Source organism: Rhinopithecus roxellana, chromosome 7 (assembly GCF_007565055.1).
Source record: "Rhinopithecus roxellana isolate Shanxi Qingling chromosome 7, ASM756505v1, whole genome shotgun sequence".
Taxonomy (NCBI): Eukaryota; Metazoa; Chordata; class Mammalia; order Primates; family Cercopithecidae; genus Rhinopithecus; species Rhinopithecus roxellana.
Window position 1 is genome coordinate 126,939,510 of NC_044555.1, and position 14,721 is coordinate 126,954,230.

A 14,721-nucleotide genomic window follows, 5' to 3' on the forward strand; every position below is an offset into this window, starting at 1 on the left:
AACCATTGTCCAAGATAGCTTCTTAAGGGATTAAATTGAATTATTTTTATCTCCTTCACCCATCATTAATTAAACTCTATGATGTAAAACACTACTTTGAAGAACATGTTGCTTCATGATAAAATTGTAGAAATGTGCAGCTGGCTTATGTTATTTGTGTTCTGAATCTATTTAAAGTAAATAAATGTGTGTATATATACATATGTCTCTCTACAAGACATATGTATGTACACACAGAGAAAGAAATATTCTATAATCTTACAACATTTTCATACTATTTATTTAAATCACTTTCTTAAGTTTACCAACTCATTTACTTATCATATATATTACAACTTATATGTTTGGGTTTGTATTTTTTTCTAAACTAAAATCACACAAAATACAACAGGGTTCTGTTCCATGTAGTCAACATAAGTCAAGGCCACATCCTCTTAGTACCATCGGAGAACTGCGTTATCAGTCAACTTACATACTTATTGTGGCCCGTTGTTCCATTTCAGGTAACATGGAGAATTTTGAGTCAAGTTAATTAAGCAAACTGGGAAATGGGTTGTTCTTACACAGGATGTCATCCATAACTAAGACCTCACTGTAAGCTGGAGGAAAAGGTTATTACATTTGAGAGAAAATTATATGCTCTTTGAAACTGTATGCAGTTGTAGTGATTTCCTTGAGACATGCAAAAAATGTACTAGGTATTCATTTTGACTGAGCTCACTGTATAACTTCATTTTTAAAAACAAGAGTTAAAAACCAGACAAACACATCAGTATGACCACAGTGTTTTCCTTTAATTTTAGTTCACTGGGCAGATTTTCTTGACAAAGTTAGTCTTTATGAAGAGTGCTAAAATAAGCAAACCCTTCCCTTCTGATCTCATAATATTGGAATAATCTTTTATAATCTTTAAATATTTTTCTAGTTCAATGTAAATCTTAAAATGACACTCAGGCATTGAATAGAATTTGAATCATGCCTTTATTTGCTGCTGAAAATTGCCTTTAGATTTCTGTGTATGTTAAGGAAATATTGCTTCCCACCCACCATCACCAATATTTATGAAAAAAAGAATTGAATAAAGTGAAATATTTCAGAATCATCTGTACGGCTTTGTGGCCTTCTCCTTATTTTTCACTGAAACTGTATGTGCTTACAGCCAGTGTATGTATACTCAATGCCTCTGGAATATTCTTTTATTGTTAACATTTCTTTTGGAGTTCTCTTATAAAACTTGAAGAAAATGGAGGCTGGAAAGTTTGTTCCTTCTTAAAATGTTCTTTTCTCAAAATAGGAATAGCTTTAAACTTAATATAATATACCTCTAAGAAGCCCCATGTTAGATTCAATTCAACAGATGTTTATTTATTAATGCCTACTATGTGTATTCCTCTTTTTTTGCATATTGTGGTTAATCTCATCTACTTTGGTCTGACAACTTCTAAATTGATGTCTCTGGTTTCATCCTCTCTGCTCAGCCCCAGATATGTGTTTATAACTTGCCTCATATTAATAGCCTGCTTATCTGTGAGTACATCAAGTGCAATAACCCTCAAACTAGGGAGGTAGCATTTGAACTAAGTCTTGAGTATGATTTTGGTAGGGGTTGGAAGGTGAGAGTGGGGTAGGGACACAGCATTCCAAACTGGAAGAAAATGACTCAGAAGTGGTAAATTTTCTAGCCATATTCTTGGCAAGATGATCTCTACTGTCACTTCCAGTTTTATAAAATCTTACGTGCTGTATGTTTTTTTTTAATCAGGCAAAATAAACACTAAATTTGCCATTTTCTCTGTCTCCCAAGCTGGAGTACAGTGGTGCAATCTCAGCACACTGCAGCCTCCATCTCCCAGGTTCAATTGATCCTTCCACCTCAGCCTCCCGAGTAGCTGGGACCACAGGCATATGCCACCACACTTAGCTAATTTTTTGTACTTTTTGTAGAGATGAGGTCTCACTATGTTGCCTAGGCTGCTCTCAGACTCCTGGACTCAAGCAATTCTCCCACCTCGGCCTCCCAAAATACCAGGATTACAGGCGTGTTGTGCAGCCCTCACCACCACTGATTTCCAGAACAAATAAGGATTCCTTATTTTCAGATCTAGAAATTGAGTAGTTGTAATTTTAATGCTTAATGGTATATACTACTTTGTAAAGTCACATTTCAAGCTTTCTATGAACACGTTTTAGTGACAGTTGGCAAGCTTCTGTTTTGAATTAGTACAAACAAAAAGGCACACATTGTTTTTAACTTGGAAAACAGGTGCTTTCATTCATGCAGAACTGCAACATAGACAGGCATGTTTTATAAGATCTTTTTCTTTTAAATGTCAGGTGAATGGGAAGCTCTCTGAATTCATATGATAGAGTATAGTACTTGTTAGAAACAAACTTGTGGCAAAAGAGACAATTTTTAACCTATCCACCATTTTAAGAACAACTTTTTTCTTCTCTTGCAAAAAGTGTAAAGATACGTCAGATTCACAATTATCAGGTTGTGAGTGCCTAAGTTCTACACACAAATACAAGTTACATGAACCTTTCCTGGAACTCCTCTTCCCTCACCAGTACTGTGGGAATTTATTTCCTCTATTTCCTAATGTAGACTTCACTGCTAACCAAGACTCTCAGCTTTCTGCTCGCAGTGCATGCTAGTCATCTATGGCAGGACAGAGTGGATATCAAGATTACTGGAGCAAGTGGTAGGGGAACACTGTTCCTCCCTTTCTCTTACAAATTCTACATAGTGTCAGCATATGGAAAGGAGAATCATTTTGTCTTAATTAACTGGGCCCTCCCTTCACGATCCCCAACCCTAGGCCACATCCCATTCCCCACACTACAACGTCAGTTCCACTCTGATTCTTCAACTCTCTCCCATCCCCTAAGCACTCATCATCATGTCACTGGAGTCCATTCTCTGCCTTGATAAAGTCACATCCTCATGGAGATGCCTGGAAATTTTAAATTGGACTCCTGAATACCTCCCAGGGATTTTTGAGTTTGAGGGCTACTGGCAGTAGCTTGAGAATCTTCACCCCGCAGCTGGGGTTGTAAAGGTGAGAAATGTGTTTCTGGCATCCCAAGTTGAAGCACAATGCTGAATATATGTTTCCACTTGAAATATTGTTAAGATATAAATAGTAGTGAGTTTCCCTGGTACTTTTCATGCTATACTATGAATGAATACATTTGTGTGAAATTGTTTTTTGGGAGGACTACCCCAGGAACCTAGGCATTATTTTTATGGGAAATGCTTGCTTTTAAATTTCCCAACATCTTACTTAAAAATCAACTTTTGGAACACAGTCTAGTCACTACTTGGCTGCCGCCAGTATAGTAAAATCAACCATTCTGCTTCCAGTCAGCTCTGTGGTCCCACAAAAATTCAGAGAATACCACTCATGAAATGGTATGGAGAGAGAGGTGTCCCTTGTATTTCAAGCTATAGCTAAAATGAAAAGGGTTTAATGGTTTATTCCAGTGTTTAACTGATGGTACTGAATGGTATGTGTGTGTATATACCCGTTTTGGAATTTGTATACATATATTCCTCCCAGGAGGCCCATTTCCTCTTGTTCAGCTCACAGCAAAGTTAATTCCACCTGGAGTAATCATATGTTTTTGAAGCTACACTCTCCCTTTTTCTTATCCATTTACATCAGAGGTAAAATGAACAATATTCTTTCTAGGTTCCATGTGTGTACCAAAAATGCCCATTAACCATAGCTGATAAAAGTTTGAAGTACATCAAAACAAATGAAAGCCAACAACTGAAATAAGGCAAAATGTCCATTGTCCTCAAACTCAAACCCGAAATTTGTACAAGCCCTCATTTACCTCCTCATTCTTTAATGCAACTGTATTTTCTTTCCAATATCATTCAAAGTAATTATTTAAAGCTTTGTTTTTTTAAATAAAAATTACTAATAGTTCAACAATAACAAATAGTACTTTCATTTGTTTAGCTATATCATAGGCAAAAAGGTATGGGGGTAGTCTAAGCTCAGAACTTTAATTTGGAATGTTCTATGGAAAAAATATATTCTGGGTTCCCAAGCAACCACTTTTAAACCTATATTTTGGAATCTGTTCTTTGTTTTTTTTTAATTTTTAATTTTTGTGGCTACAAAGAAGGTGTAAATATTTATGGGGGTACATGAGCTATTTTGATAAAGGCATATAATGTATAATGATCACATCAGGGTACATTTACTCTTTATGTTACAAACAGTCCAGTAATACTTTTCTAGTTATTTTAAAAAGTACAATTAAATTATTATTGACTACGGTCACCCTGTTGTGCTATCAAATACTAGATCTTATTCATTTTCTCTAACTACTTTTTGTACCCATTAACCATCCCCAACTCTCCCTCCCTACTATCCTTCCCAGCCTCTGGTAACCATCCTTCTATTCTCTATCTTCAAGGGTTCAATTGTTTTAATTTTTAGCTCCCACAAATAAATGAGAACATGCAAATAGAATCTGTGCTTTAGTATGTGAGATTTAACATTTTTGCTAGTATGTTATTTTGGCTCAGGTTTGTAATTATTAAATTGTTTCATGGCTTTACAGGGGTCTAAATTGTGGATAATAATGGAATACCTGGGCGGTGGTTCAGCACTGGATCTTGTAAGTATTTTAAAGTAATTACACACAGATGCAAATGTGTGCATATGCACATACCTTATTTTTTTAAATTGAAGATCAGTGGCTTTTGGGCACTCTAAGTGGTTGCTTTAGTTAATATGTTCAAATTAAATTCTTTTTTCATGACCACTACCTTATGTAGGTACAGATGTATTGTACGTTTGAACATGTTGCTGGCATCCTAAGACTACGTAAGAATGCAAATACCTTAATAAAATAAAGTATCCCAAATTAGAAGGGGATGTGTGTGTCTGTTGCTGTCAGTTTGACTTTTGCAAGTTTATCCCTGAAAAAAACTGAGTTTTCTTATATTTTTAAAAAATATATAATTGAGATAACTGTCACTAAAAGTGATTTTTATGAACTGAATGTGTCCCCCCAAAATTCATATGTGGAAATCCTAACCCCCAATGTGATGGTATTAGGAGGTGGGGACCTTGGGAAGTAATTAAGTCATGAAGGTGAGTTCTCATGAATGGGATTAGTACCCTTATGAAAGAGGCCCCAGAGAGCTCTCTGACTTTCTTTCCATCATGGGAGGATGCAGTGAGAAGAAGGCCTTCTGGAACTCAAATCTGCCAGCCCTTTCATCTTGGACTTCTTTCCCAGTCTCCAGAACTGTGAGAAGTAAATATTGTTTAAGCCACCCAGTCTGTGGTATTCTGTTACAGCACCTGAATTGACTAAGATAGTGGTACTAGGGTTCTCACCAAGGTAGGCCTACAGATCCAGTTCTTTGCAGAGTTCTCTCTGCCCCTCTATAGGTTATTTGGAAATGTAATGGCATTTTGGGTTGTCACAATGACTTAGAAGTGCTCCTACCATTTCAGTGGTCATGGATCAGAATGCTAAAAATGCTAAAATCCTGCAGTGTGCAGGAAAATTCAACCCAATGAAGATGCATTCACACACAGAATGCCTTTGAGAAACACTGGTTGTTCCCCAATTTAGTATGATCATATCAATGTTGAGTTTCTTTCCCATCCTTAAAAATCTTTATTAATATGGTACTATGTTTAAAATTCAGTATGAGTTATGAGAGGCAACTTAGTGTAGTAGAATGACCACTGGGCTGGCTTAGGGTGTTTGAGGTTATAGGTCTGGCTCTGTGCCTGTGAACCAGACACAAACTTCCTGGACTTAGGTGTTCTATAAAACAAAGAAGTTGCACTAAGTTATTTCTAAGTTCCCTTCCATCTTTAATATTACATGATTTTTTTATTTGCATGCTTCTGCCTTAGAAATTATAGAGTATGCTGTTTCTAAGAAAGTGTTTTGATTAAAATAATCAAGTAATATTTTAATTCTTATTTTTTTAGGTGGAGATGAGTTTTCCTAACTGAAAGTGATTAAATATTTTTAAAGGCTTTAACCCTGACTGCCAGTGACTCAAAGTTTCAAATAATTTTATGAACAGAAATGACCGTAAGGGATTTTCTTTCCTTTAGGCAGAACCATATTTAAACCATTCTAAAGAAATGGTAATTAAACTTGATGGAGGGCCTCATCTACTACTAGGAATTCATGTCAGTTTAATCAGTTGCTGAATTTGGTAATCTTTCCTTGTGTCTAATTCTTATATCCTAAAGCCTGAGTTCTTTTTTTTTTCTCTCCTCTCTAGTGAGAGAACACCACTGATGTTTCTTTGTGTAATAATCCTTCATGCATATGGAGTCAGGCTTCATTCTCCTCTTGAAGTTAAATGATCTCATTTTTATTTGTCTTGTCACAGAGTCGTATTATTCAATAGTTTTTTCATTAGCTCTACAAGAAGCCTCTCAATTGTTTCATGATCCTTCTTCCATTTTTTGAATATTAAGAGCCCTTTCCAAATTTATCAGTTGCCTTATCTGGTCCCTCAGGGTGCTCACCATGTCTCTTCTCCGTTTTGGAAGCATTGGCAAAGCTAGGCGACTCTGTTCAACAGGATCACTGACAGCAATGTTAAGCAGTGAACACTGGCCTAACCCCAACCAACAACCCAAATCTGTATCCCCTAGTAGTAGTTTGGTCAGTTTTATGAAATCTCCAAGTTAAATGATTGTGAGATCTTAATCTCATCCTGCTATTCTGAACTCTACTTAATAAAACAAATAGCCATTAGTATCAGTTTCAACAAATGAAAAATGTTGTTAGTACTGTATTGGTTAAGAATCAAAAAACCTAGGTCGTAAACCCAGCGCGAACACTGACTGCCTGGCAAATATTGGGCAGCCCTTTAGCCTCTTTGTGTCTTAATTTCTTCACATGTTAAATGAAGAAATTGAATCAGTAATCTCTAATTTTGTGTTCTTAGCTCTAAAATTCAATAATACTGTGATTTAATTAGAAAACTCATTTAACTAGACTTTACAGGGAGAGCAGATAATGAGAAAATGTGCTATTCTCTTTTCATGTATATTCCTGTACAAATAAATGTTATCATTTGGGGGAATCTAAGACAGGATTAGGTGTAGAGGAAGGCTCTGTTACTAAGAACAAGAGGAACTAAGAGGGATGTTTAGCGGAGAGTGTTTCTCACATTAAACTGGTGCCTGGTGCCTAACTAATGGAATAACATAAGATTACAACTTGTCATTTATGTCAACATTATACAGTGTCTACCTTGAGTCACTCCCATTCTTGAAAAACAATTTATTGTATGTGAGCAGACTTTGAGTATATTGCACATCATTTTATTGAGTTTATTATGCTCCACTTCTTTCCAAAAAGAATCGTGGTGGCTTGCAACAAAAACACATATAGTAAGATGACTAGAATAAAACATGAGCCCCAAGAAAAAAGAAATAATATGCTAACCATAAGAGAGGGCATAACATAGCAGACTGCATTAGGGACTGGCTGGAAGTTAAAGAAGTGTGACGAAGATCCACGAGCTCACAAATGTACAGTCTTTGAAAGAGTCAAGGTCCCTCTCTTGCATATTCTCGCTTGACAACAGAAGCAAATTATACAAGGCAAGTAGGCTGCCCTGGGACAGAGATGTTATCTGTTAGAGACATGGCAAGGTCTTCAGTTATTGAAGATAAGTTTAAATGGAGAAATGTGTCTCCTTGCCACAGAGTCTTTCTTCCCATCCTCCTCCAGCACCCAGTTAATTGAGACTTCACTTTTATTGAATTTTAACATGAACCTAAAATATAGCAGATAAGTTCATGAATCTTTAGGATCCCCTTTTTGTTGTTTTTACTTGAATATTTTTAAAAACTTCTGTATTAGCTAATATACTGGCTTATTTATGTTACTTTTAGATATCCTTCAGAATGATAGCTAGTAGGCCGTACATTAATCTTGCCCAATCACTTAAATAACCAAGGATATACCTCCTCTGGCCTTGCCAGTGTCCTATGATCAGATGATACTAATTACTGATCTTAAGTAGCGTGACATTTGTCCTTCAGTTCTTTTGTAGTACCTCAGAAGTTCATTGCCAGCCATCAATAAAACAGTGTGCCATTTTCACCCTTTCTAGAAGACTTTAGAAACTACTTTAATCACTACTGTTTGAGTAGAAACTTTGGGGTGGAAGTTGATAGATTTGAAAGTAAATAGATAATGTTACCTAGGAAAGGGACCTATTGAATTACAGACATCCCTGGAGGATACTATATACCCAGACCACAGTTAATATTAGATGGTGAGACCAAAGTATGAGTTCTATTTTAAGCTGTTAAATTTCAACATGAAAGTGCCCTTTATTCAGCATAAATATGGCATTCATGAAAGATGAAATACAAAAGGTGCCAAAGAGCTGTGGATCCCTCCCAGTGTGAGGCAGAGTGGGCAATGTTTGATTTTCACCACCTCTTCCCTCCTTCCAGAAGCAAACAGAACTCCACCTCGGCTCTGACTTTAGATTCCCACCCTTTCCTGTAATAATATTGTACAGTCCACTGTTTGTGCTTTATGAGGTACCAGAATTTTAAAATAACCATTTATTTTAAAGAGGGATTTTCAGATATTCCATTACAAGTTCTCCTGAAACCTAATCATTGCTTTCCTTGTATTCCAGTTGGAACTATTGGCTTTGGTACAGGGATGGGGAAATAAAGGGATATGTGTTACATTTATTCAAAAAACATTATCCCTCCATGATTTAATTTTTTTACAATCATAGTCTGAATAGTTTAATTATTATATTCTTGGCTAAATTTACAATTTCAGTCTCAAAAAGGCTATTCTTTACAATATTATTAAAATACGTAAATACTAACTGATGTGATCAAATAGTTGCTGTGGAAATCTTATGGATTCTCTGACCTAAAAATCAGTTTCGTGTCAATATGTAGCAACTTTTTCACAGCAAATGCCAGAATTTAAGTAACTGATATCTCTTTTTTTCTGTCTAAAGGAAAGATAGTTCGTTCTGTCATTATGTAAGCATATTTGTTCCATCTTTGATGTAAATATTCAGGAACCTCAGAATCTGAAGCCTAGTATATAGGTGAAAGGGCTCATATTATCTTTCATTAAATTGAATCATTAAAAAACCTGTTCAGCCCTTTGATTGAACTCTTTTGCTTTCTTCCTTCACATTTTACATTTTTCCTCCCTTGTTTAGATATTGGTTTGATAAACAGAACAGCATCATGTGTTTAAGTGATTTCTTCATTTCAAAGACACCAATTTTGTATTTGATGTTTCCAAACTTTTACACATGTGTGTATGTGTGTGTGTGCTTTTCCCCTTAAGCTTCGAGCTGGTCCATTTGATGAGTTCCAGATTGCTACCATGCTAAAGGAAATTTTAAAAGGTCTGGACTATCTGCATTCAGAAAAGAAAATTCACCGAGACATAAAAGGTATACAAAAATCTAATATGAACCTGAGAAAAATAGAAGCATTCTGAGCAAGCTGAGTTTTCTTTTCTTTTCTTTTCTTTTCTTTTTTTTTTCCTCCTAGCTGCCAATGTCTTGCTGTCAGAACAAGGAGATGTTAAACTTGCTGACTTTGGAGTTGCTGGTCAGCTGACAGATACACAGATTAAAAGAAACACCTTTGTGGGAACTCCATTTTGGATGGCTCCTGAAGTTATTCAACAGTCAGCTTATGACTCAAAAGTAGAGTATTACCTGTTCAAACTGTTTTGGGTTTGTTAATAAATTGTATATGGCACACTATCCTAGTTAATACACTGCCTTATTTTTCCTTGTTTCACAAGTGTTTCTTAAGCTAGAGTTATGTCATATTTTGCTGCTTAATCATAAATTCCCTCACAGCTAACAATATTTGGACCCTATTCACTTCAATGGCTTTTCATCCCACATGGAATAAAATCCTAAGTCTTTTCTGTGGCATATAAAGCTCTACACAATCTGGCCATTATCTGCCTCTCCAGTCTTATCTCCTACCACTCTCTTCTAGATTATTCGTCCACAGTGGCCTCGTGGTTGTTCCTCAAACATAGCAAGTACACCCTGGCCTCAGGACCTTTGCACCTGCCCTTCCCTCTGTCTGAAAAAATCTTCCTCCCACAATCAGGTCTGCTTAAACATCACTTACACAGAGAAGTCTTCCCTGGCCATCTTATGTAGATTTGCAACACCCTTGCCCCCATCATTCATTATTCTCTTACTATGCTTTGTTATTTTCTTCACAGAAGTTAACACCATCTGGCACCATATTATTTATTTATTTATTTGTCTCTCTTATTAGAATGTAATCCCCTTAAGAGCAGGGATTTTTGTCTGGCGTATTCACCACTGAAATCCTCCATTCTGAGAAGGGTACCTGGCACAAAGTATGGAATTCATTATGTTTTAAATAAATGAATTATAGTAATAAAAATATATTAACACCACATTTTCTTGAGAGACAAGTACTGTATGACCATTAGGTTCCACAGACTATTTTGTGGTAGTATATTGCAATGGAGTTTCAAGGTGATATACATATATATATATATTTTTTTTTTTCCTCTTGTCTTAGGCTGACATTTGGTCATTGGGAATTACTGCTATTGAACTAGCTAAAGGAGAGCCACCTAACTCCGATATGCATCCAATGAGAGTTCTGTTTCTTATTCCCAAAAACAATCCGCCAACTCTTGTTGGAGACTTTACTAAGTCTTTTAAGGAGTTTATTGATGCTTGCCTGAACAAAGATCCATCATTTGTGAGTATATATTGCTATTATTACTATTTATTTTCTATTATTAGATCTACTTATAGCAAAGGCAGCTTTTCCTGCAGTAGGGAACACAGTGCATGTGAGAATTGTCTAAGATCCATCCAGGAACCTGGTTCTTCCTTCTGTACTGCTATTTCTATTGAGTTATTAACCAGATTCTTCATTCTTTTTCTCCTTACCCTTTGTTTTTTTCTTGGTCCCCAGCTTCCTCCTTATTCTATTCATTATTTCCTATTTCAGGGGGAAATAAATTTGAGAAATAAAGTTAACTTTATATTATGTCATTATTAAAGTGCATGTATAAATACAATGATTTTTATTCAGCTGTTTTCATTTTTCATGAAAAGTTATGTTTGGGTTTAACTATTTTTTTTTTTTTTTGAGTCAGAGTCTTGCTCTTTTGCCCAGGTTGGAGTGCAGTGGCGTGATTTCAGCTCACTGCAACCTCCATCTCCCAGGTTCAAGCGATTCTCCTGCCTCAGCCTCCCAAGTAGCTGTGATTACAGGCACCTGCCACCATGCCTGGCTAAGTTTTGTATTTTTAGTAGAGATGGGGTTTCACAATGTTGGCCAGGCCGGTCTCGAGCTCCTGACCTCTAGCGATCTGCCCTCCTCAGCCTCCCAAAGTGCTGGGATTACAGGCGTGAGCCACTGCGCCTGGCCAGGTTTAACTATTTTTATTTAGTGTTTAGAAACTTCAACGTGAAGTTGTATACTTTTCCTAGGCTAGTGAGCTCCATTCATTTACTTGACAGATTCGATTACAGTTGTTTCACTGTTGTTGAAATAAAGCTGCCTTGTGACTTTTCGAGACGAGAAATACACAAGAGCAGTCCAAACTTGATATAACTATTTTTAAGTTGATAAACATTCTGATATTAATAAAGTGAAGGCGGGACATTCTCCACAGCACCTAGTGTTTGCATTTAGATGCAATAGACATTGATGTCTGATGGAGAAGGGATTATATGTGTAGATAATAACAAAATTACAGCCTTGCAAGTTTTCATCAGTTTTTTTCAAATTTACAGTAAATGTGATTCAAGTATTTTAGAATACTACTTTGAAATGTTTTTAAATGTTTACTTTCTAAATGCTGTCATGTGTCTCTCTGCTTTTGAGAAGGCCCTGCCTGCCAGTTTGCTGGTGGGTAAGCCACCTGCTACCCATTGGGCTTTAACAAATTCGGACACCAAAGTAGTAGATTCAATGCGGTTGCCTTGAGCCACTTCAATAATAGAATTAGCTATTTTCCTACAGCATTTTAGTTGTTCTTATATCTACAGACATACCTTTATACCTTTCAGCTTAATAATTCAGATGATTTTTTTAACCATTCCTTGTAATCATAAGAGTTCAACAATTGTAATATGCAGCCTTGATCTTTTTATCCTTAGCGTCCTACAGCAAAAGAACTTCTGAAACACAAATTCATTGTAAAAAATTCAAAGAAGACTTCTTATCTGACTGAACTGATAGATCGTTTTAAGAGATGGAAGGCAGAAGGACACAGTGATGATGAATCTGATTCTGAGGGCTCTGATTCGTATGTACAAATTATTTAATTTTTATGTAGATAGCCTATTTAAATATTGTATATCTTTTAGCTATGATCCAGTGTGCTTGTTCTAGCATAAAATATAAACCATATTTTGAAATTTCACCTTAGAAACTGTAAAAGTCTTTTTCAATCACAGTTTGGAATACAATGAAGTTGGAAACATGTTTTTCTTGGAAGTGAATAACTCTAGTTTTAAATGGTCTTGGTCTAACCCCTAGTGGATACTTGAGTATATTACAAAAATTTGGAGCAAGAGTCAATTAAAAGTGTTATATTAGTTTGCCCAAAGTAATAAGGAACTGTGTTTTCTCATACTTTGATGGCAACCTGCAAAATCCCTCTAAAGAACTGACCTCCAAGCCTTTCCCACCTCTTGGCCATGTACCAAATCAAGATCAGACTGATACATTTGAATATTCATTTATGTGTAATTTTTATTTCTTGAAAAAGTTGTAGTGTTTTATAACAGCAGCGTTTACATTAAAAATTCAGCCTCTAAGTCCGTCAATTAATTTAGACTAGGAAAGTCTGTATGCTATGCCAGAATTTAGTCCTCTACCAGCTGAACTGGCAAAAAGGCAACACCAAATTTATTTAGATACTACCCTGAGATTCTTCCATTTATGAGAAATTGCTCAATGTTGGAAAGGGATAAAAAATATCAGAATAATTTGTGCCCTATTCTGATGGGTGTTAGCCTTAGCTTCCCATAAGAGTCACTCATGGAACCTTGAAGCAATCACAAGCCACACCACTGGAGATCCTGATTCAATAGGTGGGGAGCAGTGAGGGACAGGTATTTACATTTGGTAGGAGGTCTCAATGAAGCACACATCGAGCTGAGAACCACTCCACTACCAGTCTGTAGTAAAATGTAGTATTCACCTGAAGCTGAGATCAGATCTTTTTTGTACCAGGAGTTTTTAAACATTGGGACAATTATTCCTTTAGATTCTACATGCATTGATTTGGTATTTTTGCCAAGCTGAATCATTTGGTCACTTATAGAGGTATCTTTGGCAATCTTTTTAGGGAATCTACCAGCAGGGAAAACAATACTCATCCTGAATGGAGCTTTACCACCGTACGAAAGAAGCCTGATCCAAAGAAAGTACAGAATGGGGCAGTACGTATATGGAGACAATTACTTACTCTTCATACAGTCTTTCAAACTATGTAGTGAGATTATAATGGCCCAAAATTGTTAGGACTGAATACCCCAAATGCCTGTCTGCCTCACTGTGTTTGTAGTATGCTTCATTTGTCATTAGTTTTGAGCTAATTAAAAAAGTTAATAGAAGTTATTTAAGTGGCCATATTGGTATTTTTTAAGTGCATTTCACCTAGAGATACATAAGCCCAGGTAATCATAGGTATCTATTGTAATCCCAGAAGTTAGAGGACTTCTGGATGATGAATGGGAATGAATGATAGGAAGAAAGCTTAGAGACTTGCCTTGCATACAATATGTTTTGTTTTCAGTGGGGGATTCAAATTAGTTCGTATTTGTTAAAGAATAAGAAAATCATAACAATTATTTTAATTTCATGTGTATAATCGGTATCATTTGTTCAAAGGAGCAAGATCTTGTGCAAACCCTGAGCTGTTTGTCTATGATAATCACACCTGCATTTGCTGAAGTAAGTACAGATTAATTGGCCTTGGATATCTGTTTGAAGTAGTATAATATTTTAAATGTTTTAATTATTACTCTTTCTCAGCTTAAACAGCAGGACGAGAATAACGCTAGCAGGAATCAGGCGATTGAAGAACTCGAGAAAAGTATTGCTGTGGCTGAAGCCGCCTGTCCCGGCATCACAGATAAAATGGTGAAGAAGCTAATTGAAAAATTTCAAAAGTAAGTTGGAAATGTCATTTTAAAAATTATTTTGCATTTTCTGTTGTATGTTAATTTATGATGCAGTGTAATTTCTTTGATTCAACCATTCCAATTATTCCTAACAAAGTCACCTTTTAATACATAGTTGTATACTTAAAAATAGTTTTTGCTTGTTGTGTATCTTAAACATTAGCTCTTGGAATGATTATCTTTAGGCATGACAAGGTAGTTTTCCACTGCATGAAATGGCCTGTTTTTCTTTCTCCACTAGTAGGAGTATGGACAAAAGGTCACTGAGCATGTTCTCATTTGAGCTCTTATTAATATCATTGGGGAATGCTTTCTTTCTTGCCACTACCCTCAGAATTTAACAAAACACCACTAGTTGCATAATTTCCAGTGCTAAAGTTCTTACATTTGACCTCCATATGAAAAGTTAAGGAAAAGGTAGACGGACTCAATCCAGACTGAAAAAGGGCTCTTATGTTCAACTTCAGTTTCTATGTTGTCTCTTGAAATATTCATTTGATTTTGTTCAC

At 36.0% G+C, this 14,721-nt stretch overlaps 1 protein-coding gene across 1 annotated transcript in view; it reads left to right on the plus strand.

Annotated features, from left to right (window-relative positions):
* STK26 (serine/threonine kinase 26) overlaps positions 1–14,721 on the plus strand; it is a 52,488-nt gene that overhangs the window by 35,449 nt on the left and 2,318 nt on the right. The window contains exons 4-11 of the mRNA XM_010375479.2: positions 4,579–4,635; positions 9,346–9,454; positions 9,555–9,712; positions 10,581–10,766; positions 12,179–12,327; positions 13,375–13,468; positions 13,920–13,982; positions 14,064–14,200. Coding sequence (XP_010373781.1) covers positions 4,579–4,635; positions 9,346–9,454; positions 9,555–9,712; positions 10,581–10,766; positions 12,179–12,327; positions 13,375–13,468; positions 13,920–13,982; positions 14,064–14,200 — 953 coding nt within the window. The remainder of the gene's footprint in view (positions 1–4,578; positions 4,636–9,345; positions 9,455–9,554; positions 9,713–10,580; positions 10,767–12,178; positions 12,328–13,374; positions 13,469–13,919; positions 13,983–14,063; positions 14,201–14,721) is intronic.